General features: G+C 39.6%; 1 protein-coding gene and 1 long non-coding RNA gene across 23 annotated transcripts in view; one reads left to right on the top strand and one right to left on the bottom strand.

The window, feature by feature from the left end:
* The window catches only part of RBFOX3 (RNA binding fox-1 homolog 3), a 1135878-nt gene that overhangs the window by 1079711 nt on the left and 36083 nt on the right, over positions 1–20084 (top strand). For 20 of the 22 annotated variants that reach the window (XM_056814226.1, XM_056814231.1, XM_056814224.1 and 17 more), the window contains one exon: positions 269–520. The exons of the other annotated variants lie outside the window; for them this stretch is intronic. In XM_056814226.1, coding sequence (XP_056670204.1) covers positions 302–520 — 219 coding nt within the window. In that variant the 5' untranslated portion in view covers positions 269–301. The remainder of the gene's footprint in view (positions 1–268; positions 521–20084) is intronic. 22 annotated transcript variants of the gene reach the window in all.
* Positions 1–20084, bottom strand: part of LOC103099347 (uncharacterized) — a 174612-nt gene that overhangs the window by 129636 nt on the left and 24892 nt on the right. The window lies entirely within an intron of this gene.

Below are 20084 nucleotides of genomic sequence, written 5' to 3' on the forward strand. Positions count from 1 at the left end.
GAGGTCTAAGTAGAAACAGTTTATTTTAAAGTGCCTTGTAGCAGTGAAAAGCTAGAACTGTCATTATTACCACTAAAAATAAGAATTTATCTTTGTAGCAGTAGTAATAACAAAGGACTGCTATGCCTCTGGGCAATTTCCCAATGAACTAGAAGGACTTCTCTTTACAGGACTGTGGAAGTGGGTACTTTCAAGATTCTAACGAGATCCCTCCTGTTGGTTTTCTCTTTTTTTTTCTTTCTCTCTCTCTCTCTCTCTCTCCCCCCAGGGTAATCAGGACACCACGGCTCCTCCTGAAGCGATGGCTCAGCCCTATCCCCAGGCCCAGTATCCCCCACCGCCACAGAACAGCATCCCCACTGAGTATGTGCCACCCCACCCTCACCCCACACAGGACTACTCGGGCCAGACCACAGTACCAGAACATGCCATGACCCTCTACACACCAGCACAGACCCACCCCGAGCAGCCAGGCACCGACGCCAGCACACAACCCATTACTGGGACACAGACAGTACCGGTAAGAAGCCCCTGCTAGCCAGCCTCATACCTTAGAGGGCTCCAGGCACCACCCTCCAAGGCCCCATCACCAAGGCCCATCCAGGCCTTCTCTTCCTTAGCTCTTACAGAAACCGAGGACCCCACCACCACCACTCAGAGCATTGAGGTGGTCCTGGGCTAGGAAAGAACTCAAGGCCAAGCCCATCAGGAGTAATTGGGGGGGGGGAGCAAGTCACTTGACCCCTTTTATCACTCTTCTGCCTTAGAACCAATACTCAGTATTACTTCTAAAACAGAAGATAAGGGCTAAAAATAAAAGAGAGAGAGTAAATGAGGGTATTGGCCACCAGGTAGAACAGGGGAGTGACATGGAGAAACCAAAGGCTGGGCCAAGAAAGGCATGGCTCCTGGACGGGAAGGGCTGATATCAGTAGGGTATAGCCCTCCTTGGGGAGTGGAAGAGAGGTTTCACTAATAAGGATGGGTTCTTTTTATAGAATATGGTGATTCCCTCCTCTCACTCCCTCAGGCCTAGACACACAGAAACTCAAGGTCCCTCTGGTATTGTTGGCATGTCCCCAAACCTCCCACCTCAGGGTTTAGCTCCATTGGTTCCTCATAAGGCTCACAATAAAACTCAGTAAGTTGTTTCTAAGGGGAGTGGCTAAAAAAGAAAACCAAGGAAACACAGAGGTCTAGACCATCCACCCCTTGGTTCCCTAAGCAGTCAATTCTGGCATTTCTAAAAGGAAACTGAATCACTTTATTTGGGAGATGAACAGTGTCTTCCGCTGCCAGTAACCTGTTAATAGAAAGGAAGAAAAATCACCCAACCCAGAAACCTGAGCAGATGCTGTAACCCTGCTGATGGAACCCTCTCTCTGAGCTGTCTCAGGTTACCGGCTCTCCTATCATTTCTAATCACTTGTAATCTACCTGCTTGGCTGCCCTCCAATCAGATAGTTTCAATTATGTGGTTGTAATGCAGTTCCGAGGGGGAAAGTGCTGAGCAATGCACTTCATAGAGATTTCCTGATAATAAAGGGAGAACTTGTTAAGGAGTAACCGTCACATTGGGTCAGCCCCTTGTTTCCCTAGCTCCTCTTTTCTGAAGCAGCAGCTCTACCCTCTACCCCCTTACCTTTCAGTTACTTCATTCCATCTTTGGCATCCTTCAGCTTTTTGCTCTCTTTCAAAGCTGGACTGTGAGCCAGGAAGATCTCAGTTGAAAACCCACTTTTGACAGTAATAGTGTCCTCTAGGAGCTTTGGTCTATACAATGATGGCCTTTAATTTGATGTCCCCTAAGGTCCCTCCCAACTCTAAATCTATGCTCCTGTGATCTTTTCTTCTCTGGTACTCCCTTCTGATTCCAATCTCTAGTCCCTCCTGAGGCCTAGTTCTCACACTGGTTGGTGCTTTAGACAATATTGTGCCTGGAATTGGGGAGTGGAGGTGGAGACTAGGAAACTAGGTTATTATGTTCAGCATCCCTAGCAATGACAACATTTTGATTTATTAGCCTGCCCAGCCTCCATCACCTGCTGCCCTCTTTACTTGGTTTGACTATCAGGAAATTTCTATAGGATTAAGAGACTGCCCTCTTTTTTCCCCTTGGGTAATGCAAAAAAAAAAATGTACCAGGAGAAAAGAGGCCAGAGCACATACCTCTCTTTGAGGCTTTTAGGGGAGAGTGGCCCTGTAGTCATAATGGACACTAGCTCCAGAACTTTGAATTTCTCCAATCCTTTGGACTGAGATGAGGGAATAAAACTCATTTTTCTATAAATTGACTGAAATGTAGTAGGGTTAAATCAAATCTTTACTAAAGTGGCTGCCCCATGGCTATATGAATATGAATCACAAATTCACTCTCTTCTGACCTTTCTCAACATTACCATCACAATTGGGAGGGTGTGCTTTATGGTTTACTATTTTACTAAGTAGTAAAACTAAAAAGTATATTGAATAAAAGTAGATGTAAAATTTAGATGTCAAGAGACTATTGTAAGAGATGACTAGAGTCATTGGATTGTTTGACCTAGTTTCACTCTGACTCTGTGTTTAGCAAAACTCTTCTTAACTTCTTTCAATATTTTCCCCTTTCCAGTCTGATAGAAAATGAGGGGAAAGGAGATTGAAGTAAGTTGTATTTGTCGATAGGGACATAGTCTAATTAGTAACCCTGTCATTAATTATTCTAACACTTCTCTGCCAAGAGACTATTACACATAAAGCATTTAGAAAATATTCATGTGTCCATATTATCCACTCAGGATTAGGGATGAGGAAAAATAACACTAAACACTAAAGAAGTCAGTGTGGTGTAATGGATACAGCAATAGATTTGGCACTGGGAGACAAAGGTTCAAATCTTACCTGAAACCCTTATTAGTTGTGTGTTCAGAGCTTCAATTTTTTCATCTCTGAAATGGGAGTATTGATGCTTGCATTACCTACCTCATGGGGTTGTGGTGAGGAAAGTGCTCTATAAACTTTAAAATATTATTAAAATGTGAGCGAGACAATGTTTCCTATCATAATGTCTGCAGAACCATATCCTACTTAGAGCTTCCCTATAATTTTCTTGTCTTAGGGCACAAATATTCAACCTTTTTTATCATCTAATCCCTACCTGATGCTAGAATAACAATTCTTGCATATTTCTGATCTTCTCCATCTTCTTGGGACCTTTCTTCCTTTGATCTCTGAGGACCTAAATGAATATCTCCTTTGGCCATGTATCTCTATCATCTCTAGACTATATAGGTGGGGAATCCACAGCCCAAGACTTTTAAGAACCAAAAGCAGAAGTCTTCTACTTCCGGCAACAAAATCTATTCCAGCGACTTCCAGAAACAAAATCTATTATCAATAGAACTGCCACTGATTCAATGAGTGATTATTAAAGAGATAATCTATAAAATTTCATAAAGTAAAGAAGTAATCACTGGAAGCCAACACTGTTTCACTAAGAACAAATCAATCAAAACTTACTTTATTTCTTTGTTGATGGATTTATGATTCTAGTAGTGAGGAAAATTATATATCTATTGAGTCTTTTCATTTAATAAAACCTTTCATAAACAACACAGGACAGTGCAGGATGACCAATAGTAGAGTTAAGTGGATATCAACCTGAAAAGTCTTTGAAAGTGTCTCAGAGATAGGATTGGACTATTTGACAATTTTATCAACAACTTGGATAAACAGAGCAAGATCCTCAGATTTTATTGAATGAATGAATGAATGGAAGCCTGTTACAGCTGTGATTTCATCAGTTGTATCCACTTTTCCTTTTTGACTTAATTTATTTATGATATAGATAAATAGATAGATAGGTATGTACATATGTAGGCATTTATGTACACATGTACATGTCATATATACATATGTGTGCAGTGAGGAGCTATTTTATAGAAGTTATCAGATTTTTCAATGATAGAAAGATAAGAGGACTAATGACAAAATCAGGCATCAGCATAATCTTGACAGGTCAGAATAATGATAACATTGAACGAAAACAAATTGAAAGTCTTGCATTTAGGTTCAGAAACACAGTACATAATTATAGGATTGAGAATATATGCTTCAGTCACAATTCAGATAGAAAAAAAACCTGTAAGCATTAAGTGATCACATGCTCAACATGACAATGTGACTATTAAAAAAAGGCAAATGGACTATATAGTGAAACATCTGGAAACAATATCATTTTAAGAAGTGCTAGGAACACTGAAAATGTTTAGCCTAGAGAAGAGACAATTTAGATGGAAAACAGCCATTTTCAGGATTTGAAAGACTATATGGATAAAGGAGAAAGAATTCTTTGTGACTCTAGAGAGTTGAAATGGGTGGAAATTATAAGAAGCCAGGTTTTAGTTCAATATAAGGAAGAACTCTATAACAACTAAAACTGTATAATAATTAAATGGGCTTCTGGATTAGGTAGGGAGCTCTTCATCACTGGAAGTATACAAATCAAGGCTGACTACTCTCTTATTTGACTTATTGCAGAAGAGATTCCTGCAATGAGATCTCTCTTGTTAGACTAGATTACCATTAAGGTCCTTCTAAGATTCAGTAATTCTCTGAAAAGTAAGTCTTTTCAGGAAGGAATCAATAGAAAATTGAATTTGCTTTGACTATTAACTCATCTCATCTATAACCAGATTCCCTCAACTTCTAGTCCTGGACGTTAATGGCATTTAGTTATTTGTTAGTTATTAGTTAGTTAGTTAGACCACTTAGTTATTTCAGATCCCATTTCTTGGTGCTTCCTTTGAGGGCTTTAGTCATCTCCAACAAAAAAAATCACAAGTTGGTCAAGAATAGGATTTAGATTAGAAAGAAGAGATTTAATGAGCATTGGAACCCATTTCTTCTCCCCTTGGGTTAGAGGATATCTCCTTTTAGGCAGTTCATGGAAAATTAAAGGGTAGCTTTTCAATCCTTAAATTCTCCAATCCTCTTTCTCTTGTCATGCTTGGAACCATCATGACTGGAAATTAGGGAAAGAAATGAGGATGCTAGGGAACCAATCACCTCATTCTAAAACCTCACAGATTGTAGTAAAGTCCCTGGCCAGGGAACAAGAAGAGGTTTTCCTCACTACTTACACCTCCTACCCATGGCATTCTTACTTCCTTGGCTGTTGGTGTTGGCTTTGGGAGAGAAGAATGCTGACTTTTCAGCAGATAACTTCAGATTGAACACTGGGATTAAAAGGACTAGATTTGAATCCTGGGTCCACTGCTTACTAGCTAGTCAGCTTTTAGTAGACCATTTAATTTTTCTAAACCTCAGTTTCCTCATCTGTAACATGGGGATTCCCTGACTTACAGAGCTATCAGAGAAAGCACTTTTTGAACCCTAAAGTGTTATATAAATATGTGCTATTATTATTGAATGTTGGTCTGAGTTCCCCCTTCTCTTCCAAAACCTCCTTCTAGATCCCATACTTCTTTCAGGGAAGATTGTTCAGTGCTACCTTTGGCTCCACTTAGATCTTTCCCTTTCCTATTTTTTCTTTTCTTTTCCCTTTCCCTATCCAGATGTTTCCTACTTTGGATTTCTAAATCTATTCCAACTATCCTGTTGGATTGACCTCTGAATTCCCCCAAGGACTAAGACCCTAACTATCCACATTCACTTTCTACATATGGTAGCTTACTAAAGCAATCTCTTTAATTCCATCAATCCCTGTTGCATAGAAACCTTGGATACTCTATCCATGGAGTATGGAGTTCTGTCCAGGGCAGAGCTCTTCTCTGCCCTAATAGCCTAAGACCTCTGGCTTCTTGGATCTTAGGGATGTGCACTGAGCAAAGCTATTCTCCATGGATGGGTCTCAGCTTCACAGAATACAGTAGCTATCTGTGGACCTGGGGTGGGGGAGTTGTCAAGGAAGTATTTAGTTACACTGTATTGTAGATAAAATATGTTATAGACTGACTAGGATGATGGGCCTTCGTAGGATATCTATACTTTGGTAGTGCTATCTCAATTTCATAGGCTCAGGAACTCAGTTTTAGCCAACCTATCCTGAAGTAATCAGGCTCTGGAAAATTAATTGTCATTAGCCAAATTCATGAGCAATTTAGAAGCAATGTGGCAATAAAAAGATTGCTGGGTTTGAAGTCAGGAAGACATACTCAAAAGTTGCCTCTGATACTTACTAGATCATGGATAAGTGACAATCTCTCTAACCCTTGGTTTCCTCGTCTATAAAATATAAAGAAACCTCTAATACCCATCTCACAGGGTTGTTAGGAGGTTCACATGCAATAACCTATGTAAATTGCTTGGCAAAAGTGCTATATAAATGTCAACTACTATAATGAAGAGATTGATACATGAAAATACCAATGTGTTACTTTATAATTACACAACGATGAGGGTATGGACACTCCCTTGAGGAGGGGAATGGTGAAATTGTATGCTTATTCAAAAGTTCAGATAATAAATCAGTAGGTTGATTCATGAATACAAAACAGTAACAAAGGGAGTAGGTATTCTTATAAAAGATTTCCATCAAGCCCAGTAAATTGCCATTCTCAACTATAGGAATGTTGTTGTCGGTCAGGCATATCCAACTCTTTGTGACCCCATTTGGGGTTTTCTTGGCAAAAATAGTAAGATAATAATGGCACCTCCCCAGGGTTTCTGTGAGGGATGAAATAAGATAATATTTATAAAGTTCTTAGCACTAGCACATAATAGGCACTTAATGAATGCCTGTTTCCTCGTTCCCCTCCTTCTTTTCTCTGGAATCAGGAACATATTTGCACTTCCCCCCAAAACACCATGGGAGGCACTGGCCTTAGTCAAAAAATCCTGATTGAATAGTTCAGACTGCCAGTCACTAGGTGACTACATGACCTCACATTTGAGCAGGGTTGAATACATTCATTCGTTCGTTTAGCAAACACCTTATTTTTGCCTGCATTGCACGTCAGATTTATGACTTTAGGAACCATCCTGTTCTCAACTGCAGTTCAGTTCAACAAATAAGCAGAGATGTTGCAGGTTTAGTTTCACTTAGAACACTGGCACTACCTTGATGGGGCTTACAGTCTAGTAATAGGATATAACACATCCACAAATATTTATGACATATGTATTTTAGATGATAAGTACATTTGAGCTGTGCAAACAGAGTGCCATTTGCAGGTCCAAGGAGGAAAGATCACACATCCCTGAGAGGGGTTACTTCTGGGTGAGGCTAATCACTTCCATTACTGATATTGTCTCATCAGCTTCAGGTTTGGAGGGTGACCTTTTTCTTAACCTTGTGCTCAGATTCTGAGGATGTGCCCAGCTTTTTTAGCCAGTAGCTCATATGCACAGACTATACCCCATGCCCAATTTTTTTTTACATTTGATTTTATTTAATTAGATGATTTCGAATATTTTCCATGGTTAAAAGACCCATGTTCTTTCCCTCCCTTCCTCCCACCCCTTCCAGTATCTGACCGTAATTCCATCAGGTTTAGCATGTGTCATTGATCAAGACCCACTTCCATACCATTAATATTTGCGCTAGGGTGATCCTTTAGAGTCTATATCCCCAATCATAGCCCCACTGACCCATGTGATCAAGCAGTTGCTTTTTTTCTGTGTTTCTTTTCCCACCATTCTTCCTCTGGATCCGAATAGTTGTAGAGAAGTCCATTACATTCGATTGTGCCACAGTGTATCAGTCTCTGTATATAATGTTCTCCTGGTTCTGCTCCTCTCACTCTGCATCAATTCCTGGAGGTTGTTCCAGTCCCCATGGAATTCCTCCAGTTCATTATTCCTTTGAGCACAATAGTATTCCATCACCAACATTTACCACAATTTGTTCAGCCATTCCCCAATCAAAGGGCATCCCCTCATTTTCCAATTTTTTTTTTGCCACCACAAACAGCGCAACTATGAATATTCTTGTACAAGTCTTTTTGTCCATTATCTCTTTGGGGTACAAACCCAGCAGTGCTATGGCTGGATCAAAGGGCAGATAATCTTTTATCGCCCTTTGGGCATAGTTCCAAATTGCCTTCCAGAATAGCTGGATCAATTCACAACTCCACCAGCAATGCATTAATGTCCCAATTTTGCCACCCTCCAACATTCATTACTTTCCTTTGCTGTCATGTTAGCCAATCTGCTAGGTGTGACATGCCCAATTTTTTTAACTTGTCTCATATGTGTAGACTATATCCCCTTTTCCCTGTTACTACCAGTGTAGACTGGTTTCCTTTCTTTTGTCTGGTGGGTGCACTAAGCTTTAGTTAGAGCATATTATAATTAAGAGACTCGGTGATTCATATCCAAGTATAGCAATTAACTCTTTATCTGCCCCAAACCAAACCATCTACCCCAAAGAGCCAAAGGGGGAAACTCTCAAGAGAGTTCTCTTGGCCCTTAAATGAGACCTTGATCTATGAACTAAGTACTCTAGAAAAAGACAAGACTGCAGGCAATAACTTATTACTTTGGTTACCATTGTTCCCAGCATCCTCCAGAGCCAGCTGCATGGTGTGGTTAAAAGGGGCTCTAGATTTCTAGTCAGAAAATCTGGGTGAAAGCCTTGTATGCCCACTACTTGTTAGTTGTGTGGCTTTGGGCAAATCATTTAAGCATGTTGAACCTCTGTCTTCCTCAGGAAAATGTTGAACCAAATCATAGGTTCTTTTTCTGTCATGGACCCAAGCATGTTGTAAGGCTTAAATGAAGGGGGAGGGAGACAAGCACTTAAAAGCACCTACTATCTGTCAGGTACTATGCTAAGTACTTTACAAACATTATCTCATTTAATCCTCACAACAACCTTGGGATGGAGGTGCAATTATTATCCCCATTTTAAAGTTGAGTAAACCGAGGCATACGGGTTAAGCTAGTAAGTGTCTGAAGTGAGATTTGAACTTAGATCTTCCTGACTCCTGACCAGCACCCTCTTTACTTAATTATTTCTTTTTTTTTAAACCCTATCTTCTGACTTAGAATCAGTATTGGTTCCAAGGCAGAAAGTGGTATGGGCTAGGCAATTGGGGTTAAGTGACTTCCCATGGTCCCACAGCTAGGAAGTATCTGAATCTAGATTTGAACCCAGGACCGCCTATCTCCAGATTTAGCTTTCTATGTACTGAGCCACCTAGCTGACCCCAACCTAATTGCTTCTGAACATTATCTCTGAAATGAGGTAATAGCTAAAAAACACTCTGCAAACCTTAAAGTGCTATATAAATGTCAGTTATTATTATTATTATTAGCTTACAGTCAGCAGACACCCAGGCTGGGGACAGTTTCATTCCCTGGGCCCAGCTTCACTTCTACTGAGCTCAAGCAATGTTTAAAGAGCAACATAGGAGTGTGCTGGTAAATGTTTTAACACCTGAGGTGATGACATGGGTTGAAGGGGCAGGGAATATATACATATATGCTTTTAAAATTAACCTACATAATTAATATTTTCTTAAGTCTAGACAATCACCAAAACAATAATTCAAACCCTGGTTTATAGTGGTTGTGATTTCTGAGGTTTAAATGCTTACTTGGAAATTTTAACAATGAGCCCTGGAAAGCAGCAGGGATACTTTTGATAAGCTATGCCCCCCTTCTCAGAATAATGTTTTTAAACTCACATGATACCTGGGATTACAAAGTAAAATAACTATATTGAGGTACAGTTATCAAAATATTATTTTTAAATAGATTAATGACTCCCACGCTAAAGACCCCTCAGTTATATAATTTCTAAACTCTGAAACTCAGAATTTTGAATTTAGAAGGGATCTTTGAGATTACTTCAATCTAACTTCATTTTACACAGAAAGAAAATGAGACCCAGAAAAGATGAGTCATTTGCCCAAAGTCACAAAACTCATTAGGAACACTGCCCAGTATCCTTAAATTGTAACTGGTAGGTTCCCAGGAATGAAAGCACTTGAAAAAAACAACTGGAGATCACCTGGAGAGCCATGGGAAACCATCAATAGTTCTCAGAGGACAGTGTGAGCATGTCCTTGGATCACATACCTAAATCAACCTTTGATAAGATGACTTGCCTTTTCCTCAGATAAATAACAGTTAATATCAAAGAAGACAGCTCTACATCTGATCATCTCCCAGCAGGTCTTTTAGGAGAGTAGTATAGGCTTGAGTGGGCAATAGAAATTTACTTAGATTGGATCATCCAGTGCCACATTAATAAGATTAAGAAGATCCTTATTTTAGGGATTTTTGTGGTTGCCATTTGAAGTCAAAAGACCCAGGTTTACATCCTGCCACCTACTAGATGTGTTATTTGGGCCTAATCACTTAATCTTTGATGTCCTCAGTTTCATCACTTATGAAATAAGGGGTTTGGATTAAGTGATATCTAAAGTCAACCCCAGTCTAAAATCCTATGGTTCTCATTCTCTTTCTCTCTATTACCTGGTACTCTATCATGAGCCAGTGACTAAATCTCAACCCAGATCTCCCCCCTTTCCATTATCTTTGTTCTTTGCCTGTGCTGAAAGAAGAAAAATTGTGAAAATGTACCTTTCAGAAGCTCCTGAGAGCAGAGTCAGTGGATGAGAGAGGAAAATACTATTTGTAGCTCCAATTCTTCACAAAACCTCAGTACTAGAAGGGACCTCAGATGTTCCTTAATCCCTGACTCATAACTAGGCAAAAACAACCTCAGTAGCTAGCATTATAGAATGCAATAAGGTTTGCAAAGAGCCTTACAAATATTTCATTTGGTCCATTTACTAACCCTGGGAGATAGGTGCTATTACTATCCCCATTTTATAGATAAGGAAACTGAGGCTGGGAGAGGCTAAGCCCATTGTCACATAACTATTAAGTTTCTGAGGCAGGATTTGAACTCATGACTTCCTTAGTTCCAGGAAGAGAAGGATAGAAGGAAGAGGAGGAAAAAGGAGCCCAGGATATAGCATTGGTGGGCACACATAGTTGGGGACCATAACAGAGATACTGATTCACTAAAGGAAACTGCAAGAACATAGCTAAACAAGTAAAATAGCTGGGAAATAAAGAGGGAGCCATGCACAGAAAGAGAGAGTGTTGAACAATGTTCAATGCTTCAGACAGATCAAATAGTATCAGGATTGGAAAGGAGCCTCCGATTTGGCAATTAAGAGATCACTGGGGATATGGAGAGAAAAATTTCAGTTGAATAAAATAAGGTTAGAAGTCAGATTGCACGACTTCCGGTTAAGATGGCGGCTTAGAGAAAGCTGAAGTTCAGATCTCCGGAAAACCCTTCCCGACCGATCTCAAACTAGAAGCTCCTAAGGCGCCGAAATTCAAAACGATCAACAGCACAGACCCTGGGAACCCTCCTCCTGGACCTGGACCCGGTTCAAAAGGTACGGCTCCTCTTAAAAGCCAGAACCCGAGATCCCTCGGACCTCAGGGGTAGGAGCGCAGAGTCCAAGGCTCCCGGAAGCGGCAGCCACGCCGGGCTCAGAGAGCAGGGTCTGAGGAACAACAACCCTCAGGGTCTTCCACCCAAGTCCCAGTCCGGGTGAAAGTTACTGCCTGGGGCCTCAGCTGCAAAGAGCTGGTTGGTCCGGGTGAAAGTTACTGCCTGGGGCCTCCGCTGCAGAGAGCTGGTCAAAACAACAGCAACCCTCAGGGCGGGCAAGACAGCCTCACAGGCTGGATTCTGCTATCCAAGTCTCAGTGAAAGTCTGTGCTCTCGGAGCTTGGGGAAGCGGCAGCCCATCCCCCCGCAGACCGACGAAACAGCCTCACGGCCAGGGATTCTGAAGGCAACTTCCGGAAACCGAGCCAGGGGGAGAGTGTGGCCTCGTGGTCCGACCCTTCCATTCCAGTTCCAGTGAGGCATATTCAGTTTAACCCAGGGAACGCTCATAGAACCAACATCTGCCCAGGACTAAAGCCTCTGATCACCAGACAAAGACAAGAAAAGCCAATCCTCCACGTTCAGAGATGACAAACTCCACAGAAGCACAGAAGCCCCAAAATACCAAGAAAAATAAGAAGAAAGGGGCGACTCTGGACACATTCTATGGAGCCAAAATACAAAATACAGAGCAGATAGAAGAAGATATACAAGAAAATTCTCCAAAATCTTCCAAAGGAAATAGAAACTCTCCACAAACCCATGAAGAATTTGAATCAGAAAGGACCAAAAAGATGGAAGCCCTCTGGGAGGAAAAGTGGGAAATGATGCAAAAGAAATTCACGCATCTACAAAACCAGTTTGACCAAACTGTAAAAGAAAACCAGGCTTTAAAGCAAGAACTAATAAAGCAAAGCCAAAACACCAAGAAATTAGAAGAGAACATAAAATATCTCACCGACAAGGTGATAGATCTGGAAAACAGGGGGAGAAGAGAAAATTTAAGAATAATTGGACTCCCAGAAAAGCCAGAAATAAACACCAAACTGGACATGGTGATACAAGATATAATCAAAGAAAATTGCCCAGAGATTCTAGAACAAGGGGGCAATACATCCACTGACAGAGCTCACAGAACACCTTCTACACTAAACCCCCAAAAGACAACTCCCAGGAATGTAATTGCCAAATTCCAAAGCTATCAAACAAAAGAAAAAATCCTACAGGAAGCCAGAAAAAGACAATTTAGATATAAAGGAATGCCAATCAGGGTCACACAAGACCTTGCAAGTTCTACGCTGAATGATCGTAAGGCATGGAACATGATCTTCAGAAAGGCAAGAGAGCTGGGTCTCCAACCAAGAATCAGCTACCCAGCAAAACTGACTATATACTTCCAAGGGAAAGTATGGGCATTCAACAAAATAGAAGACTTCCAACTTTTTGCAAAGAAAAGACCAGAGCTCTGTGGAAAGTTTGATACCGAAAATCAAAGAGCAAGGAATACCTGAAAAGGTAAATATTAAGGAAAGGGGAAAAATGTTATCTTCTTTTACTCAAACTCTCTTCTATAAGGACTACATTTATATCAACCTATGTATACTAATATGTGGGGAAAATGTAATGTATAAATAGGGGGTAAAGAAAGACCAAATAGAATAATGGTTCTCACACAAAGATTCACAGGGGAAGGGGAGGGGAAGAAAACTCCTATAAGAAGGAGAGGAAGAGAGGGGGGGGGGGTTTACTTAAACCTCAATCTCAGGGAAATCAACTCTGAGAGGGAAAAACATCCAGATCCATTGGGATCTTGAATTCTATCTTACCCAACAAGGGTAAGGAGAAGGGAAAACCAAGGGGGGGAGGGGGAGAGGGAGAACAAAAAGGGAGGGAAAGAGAGGGGGGAGGGGGAGGGAACAAAAAGGGAGGGACTAAAAAGGGAAACATCAAGGGAGGGGACAAGGGGGACTGATTCAAAGTAAATCACTGGACTAAAAGGTAGAGCCGAAGAAGAAAAGGTTAGAATTAGGGAAGGCAATCAAAATGCCAGGGAGTCCACAAATGACAATCATAACTTTGAACGTGAATGGGATGAACTCACCCATAAAACGTAGACGAATAGCTGAATGGATTAGAATCCAAAACCCTACCATATGTTGTCTTCAAGAAACACACATGAGGCGGGTTGACACCCACAAGGTCAGAATTAAAGGATGGAGTAAGACCTTCTGGGCCTCAACTGATAGAAAGAAGGCAGGAGTGGTAATCATGATATCTGATAAAGCCAATGCAAAAATAGACCTGATCAAAAGGGATAGGGAAGGTAATTATATTTTGTTAAAAGGGACTCTAGACAATGAGGAAATATCATTAATCAACATGTATGCACCAAATAATATAGCACCCAAATTTCTAATGGAGAAACTAGGAGAATTGAAGGAAGAAATAGACAATAAAACCATACTAGTGGGAGACTTAAACCAACCATTATCAAATTTAGATAAATCAAATCAAAAAATAAATAAGAAAGAGGTAAAAGAAGTGAATGAAATCTTAGAAAAATTAGAATTAATAGACATATGGAGAAAAATAAATAGGGATAAAAAGGAATACACCTTCTTCTCAGCACCACATGGCACATTCACAAAAATTGACCATACATTAGGTCACAGAAACATAGCACACAAATGCAAAAAAGCAGAAATAATGAATGCAGCCTTCTCAGATCACAAGGCAATAAAAATAATGATTAGTAATGGTACATGGAAAACCAAATCTAAAACCAATTGGAAATTAAACAATATGATACTCCAAAACCGTTTAGCTAAAGAAGAAATCATAGAAACAATTAATAATTTCATCAAGGAAAATGACAATGGCGAAACATCCTTTCAAACCTTTTGGGATGCAGCCAAAGCGGTAATCAGAGGCAAATTCATATCCCTGAAAGCTCATATTAACAAACAAGGGAGAGCAGAGATCAATCAATTGGAAATGCAATTGAAAAAACTCGAAAGCGATCAAATTAAAAACCCCCAGCAGAAAACCAAATTAGAAATCCTAAAAATTAAGGGAGAAATTAATAAAATCGAAAGTGATAGAACTATTGATTTAATAAATAAGACAAGAAGCTGGTACTTTGAAAAAACAAACAAAATAGACAAAGTACTGGTCAATCTAATTAAAAAAAGGAAGGAAGAAAAGCAAATTCACAGCATTAAAGATGAAAAGGGGGACAGCACCTCCAATGAGGAGGAAATTAAGGCAATCATTAGAAATTACTTTGCCCAATTATATGGCAATAAATACACCAATTTAGGAGAAATGGATGAATATATACAAAAATACAAACTGCCTAGACTAACAGAAGAGGAAATAGAATTCTTAAATAATCCCATATCAGAAATTGAAATCCATCAAGCCATCAAAGAACTTCCTAAGAAAAAATCCCCAGGGCCTGATGGATTCACCTGTGAATTCTATCAAACATTCAGAGAACAGTTAACCCCAATACTATACAAACTATTTGACATAATAAGCAAAGAGGGAGTTCTACCAAACTCCTTTTACGACACAAACATGGTACTGATTCCAAAACCAGGCAGGTCAAAAACAGAGAAAGAAAACTATAGACCAATCTCCCTAATGAATATAGATGCAAAAATTTTAAATAGGATACTAGCAAAAAGACTCCAGCAAGTGATCAGAAGGATCATTCACCATGATCAAGTAGGATTCATACCAGGGATGCAGGGCTGGTTCAACATTAGGAAAACCATCCACATAATTGACCACATCAACAAGCAAACTAGCAAGAACCACATGATTATTTCAATAGATGCAGAAAAAGCCTTTGATAAAATACAACACCCATTCCTATTAAAAACACTAGAAAGCATAGGAATAGAAGGGTCATTCCTAAAAATAATAAACAGTATATATCTAAAACCAACAGCTAATATCATCTGCAATGGGGATAAACTAGATGCATTCCCAATAAGATCAGGAGTGAAACAAGGATGCCCATTATCACCTCTACTATTTGACATTGTACTAGAAACACTAGCAGTAGCAATTAGAGAAGATAAAGGAATTGAAGGCATCAAAATAGGCAAGGAGGAGACCAAGTTATCACTCTTTGCGGATGACATGATGGTCTACTTAAAGAATCCTAGAGATTCAACCAAAAAGCTAATTGAAATAATCAACAACTTTAGCAAAGTTGCAGGATACAAAATAAACCCACATAAATCATCAGCTTTTCTATATATCTCCAACACAGCTCAGCAGCAAGAACTAGAAAGAGAAATCCCATTCAAAATCACCTTAGACAAAATAAAATACCTAGGAATCTATCTCCCAAGACAAACACAGGAACTATATGAACACAACTACAAAACACTCGCCACACAACTAAAACTAGACTTGAACAATTGGAAAAACATTAACTGCTCATGGATAGGACGAGCCAATATAATAAAAATGACCATCCTACCCAAACTTATTTATCTATTTAGTGCCATACCCATTGAACTACCAAAATACTTCTTCACTGATTTAGAAAAAACCATAACAAAGTTCATTTGGAAGAACAAAAGATCAAGGATATCCAGGGAAATAATGAAAAAAAACACATATGATGGGGGCCTTGCAGTCCCAGACCTCAAACTATATTACAAAGCAGCAGTCATCAAAACAATTTGGTACTGGCTAAGAAACAGAAAGGAAGATCAGTGGAATAGACTGGGGGAAAACGACCTCAGCAAGACAGTATACGATAAACCCAAAGATCCCAGCTTTTGGGACAAAAATCCACTATTCGATAAAAACTGCTGGGAAAATTGGAAGACAGTGTGGGAGAGACTAGGAATAGATCAACACCTCACACCCTACACCAAGATAAATTCAAAATGGGTGAGTGACTTAAACATAAAGAAGGAAACCATAAGTAAATTGGGTAAACACAGAATAGTATACATGTCAGACCTTTGGGAGGGGAAAGGCTTTAAAACCAAGCAAGATATAGAAAGAATCACAAAATGTAAAATAAATAATTTTGACTACATCAAACTAAAAAGCTTTTGTACAAACAAAACCAATATAACTAAAATCAGAAGGGAAACAACAAATTGGGAAAAAATCTTCATAGAAACCTCTGACAAAGGTTTAATTACTCATATTTATAATGAGCTAAATCAATTGTACAAAAAATCAAGCCATTCTCCAATTGATAAATGGGCAAGGGAAATGGATAGGCAGTTCTCAGATAAAGAAATCAAAACTATTAACAAGCACATGAAGAAGTGTTCTACATCTCTTATAATCAGAGAGATGCAAATCAAAACAACTCTGAGGTATCACCTCACACCTAGCAGATTGGCTAACATAACAGCAAAGGAAAGTAATGAATGCTGGAGGGGATGTGGCAAAGTAGGGACATTAATTCATTGCTGGTGGAGTTGTGAACTGATCCAACCATTCTGGAGGGCAATTTGGAACTATGCCCAAAGGGCGACAAAAGAATATCTACCCTTTGACCCAGCCATAGCACTGCTGGGTCTGTACCCCAAAGAGATAATGGACACAAAGACTTGTACAAAAATATTCATAGCTGCGCTCTTTGTGGTGGCCCAAAACTGGAAAACGAGGGGATGCCCATCAATTGGGGAATGGCTGAACAAACTGTGGTATATGTTGGTGATGGAATACTATTGTGCTCAAAGGAATAATAAAGTGGAGAAGTTCCATGGAGACTGGAACAACCTCCAGGAAGTGATGCAGAGCGAGAGGAGCAGAACCAGGAGAACATTGTACACAGAGACTAATACACTGTGGTATAATCGAACGTAATGGACTTCTACATTAGGGGCGGTGTAATGTCCCTGAACAACTTTCAGGGATCCAGGAGAAAAAAAACACCATTCATAAGCAAAGGATAAACTATGGGAGTGGAAACACCGAGAAAAAGCAACTGCCTGAATACAGAGGTTGAGGGGACATGACAGAGGATAGACTTTAAATGAACACTCTAATGCAAATACTATCAACAAAGCAATGGGTTCAAATCAAGAAAACATCTAATGCCCAGTGGACTTACGCGTCGGCTATGGGGGGTGGGGGGGAGGAAAAGAAAATGATCTATGTCTTTAACGAATAATGCTTGGAAATGATCAAATAAAATATATTTTAAAAAAAAAGAAAAAAAAGAAGTCAGATTGCAAAAGGTTGAGAAATGAGTGAAAGAAAAGGGAATGGAGGCAGAGTATAAGCATGTTTCTTTTTTCTTCTACTCACTGCATGCTTCTAGTTCTGCCTTCTGGGGACAAGCAGAACAAGTTTAATTCTTCTTCTGTATGACAGCTCTTCAAATATTTAATGACAGCAACCATAAGAGTTTCTCTTCCATAGTCTAAACATCTCCAGTTCCTTCTGCTAAGCCTCATATCTTGAGACCTTTCACCATAGTGGTTGTTCTCCTCTTGCTCTCTTCATTGTCCTTTCTGAATCACAGTCAAACTTGGAGATTGGGGCATAGACTCAGGAACTAAACATAGTACTCCATTTGCAGTCTGACTAGGGCCAGAATACAGCAAGACTATTAGTTCCCTCAATCATCCTGTACTAGACAGACTATTATGGCATAAATGCCAGGTGTGCAAAATGGAAAATGTCTGAGATAGAGCTGGGAATTGTAGCAGGGATCAGTGGTTTGAAGAAGACCGGGACAGAGACAGAGATAAGTTAGAGTTAGGGAAGGACAAGGTATTGTCTACATTTGAGCACATTTTGGTTTTAGGGTTGTTTGGTTTGTTGTTGGGGTTTTTTTTAAGGCAGGAAGTATGCCTATTGGAAAGAAGGCAAGAGGCCGCCTGAACCACTGTGATAAATGGTAGGAAAATGCTTCATCTCCCCTAAGGGGCAGCAAGTGTACTTGTTACACTCTGGGATTTCTCAGCATGTTACAGTTTTACCACCATTGAGCCCATTTATCTGCTTCTGTCCACAGCAGAGTTGCTGTGGTTTGACCATGGGTCTCCAGGGGACTCTCCTTATTCATTTATGTGGCTTGGGCTTTCCTCAGAACTTCAGCTTTTGGCTACCCCTCACTATTCCCATTTCTCTTCCTCTTTTTTACTGGCTGTAACCTTCATCCCATCTCTTTTGAACCAAAGTTCAAAAGTCTTGTCCAAGGTCCTAAAGAAGGAAGAGACTAGAATGACCTCATTTTTCTTCCCAGCACTGATAACTGCTGAGGTTCTGCCAAGTGCGATAGAAAAGTGGACCACAGCCTGATCCCCAAAGATATTTGTTGAAACAAAGTTTGTGATTCCACCATCCAAAAGAAAGGGACCTTGTCCCCTTTCTAGACCCCAGTACAAATACAATTTTTGAAAAGATGTCCTTTGTTTTTTATTCCAAGAAAAGATTTCTGTGGGTTTTTGAACCCACATTCAGGATTTGACATTTGTCCTTGTTGAATTAAAATTATTAGTTTTACATGATTGTTCTAGCCTGTATTTGCCTTTATAGAAACCTTGGAATGAGTTTCTGGAGGAGGTGTTAAAAATCTCTTTCATCAGCAATGTTAACAGACTTTCCATAATGATTTAGAGTCAGAATCTGGAGATTGGGTATAGACTCAGGAACTCCAGAGAGCTCTAGATATGGAAGCAAGAACTAATTAGTCAATGCTTTATGAAAAGTACTTTTTAAAATTGCTGCATACACAAACTTTAGATATGCTCGGCCACTTCAAACTTTCACAATAAAGTGAACTCAGTGATTGAGTTTCTCAGAATTCTTATTAGAGAGAAAATTGTGTTGAATTTCATATTCAGCATATCCATCAATTTTTTAGGCATCTAAGGATTTGAATTTTTAAAAGACACTAAGAAATATGAAATGTATAATGAGGATATTTTTGTTTTCTATTCCAGTTATATTAACCAAATTCAAGAAAATATTGGGTATTTTATGAAATCTAGATTATAGGATTTTAGAGGTTGAAGGGACCATCAAGTGCAATCAGAACCCAAAAAGAATAGTTAGTTGGTTGGTTATTGTCTTTCCTATTTGAAAAGAACTAAAATGACATCACTTGATTATATCATTTGCCTTGTGCATAAATTGGATTTAAGTAAGACAGAGATGCAGGAAGTTGTAGGCTTCACTCTCTTTCCATAGTCATTGTAATCTAGCGGTAAGACAAAAGTCAAGACAAATAGTGATGACTCAGGATGCAGTGGAAAGCCTTGGCATCCTTAATGTTTACCCATGCTCTAAGCATTCCACTTTCATGGCTGTTGAAACAAATTGTTCTCATCCACCCCTTCTGCCAGGGTAGACATCCTCCTAACTCACCTATAAGTTTGAAACTTGTTATTACAGTAAGCCTGTTTTAGCCTACCTGCTGAGATGGTTTATCAGGATATGGCCACTAGAAATGCTACGGCTTCTTGGAGCCACAGGTGAGAGCTAGGTGACAAGTAGACACCAAATGAGGAAAGCAGCCCTGAACTAGTCTTCCCTGAACAACCCATACACCTTACTCAAAAAGGAATTTCCACTGTAACACATCATACTTAAAAGTAGTCATCCAGCCTTTGTTTGAAGATCTCTAAGTAGGGAGATCCCACCACTTCTCAAGGAAGGCCTTGACTTTTGGATGACACTAGTTGTTAGGAAATATTTCCTGACATCAAACTTCAATTTGCTTCTCTGC

The sequence above is a fragment of the Monodelphis domestica genome, chromosome 2, assembly GCF_027887165.1.
Source record: "Monodelphis domestica isolate mMonDom1 chromosome 2, mMonDom1.pri, whole genome shotgun sequence".
Taxonomy (NCBI): domain Eukaryota; kingdom Metazoa; phylum Chordata; class Mammalia; order Didelphimorphia; family Didelphidae; genus Monodelphis; species Monodelphis domestica.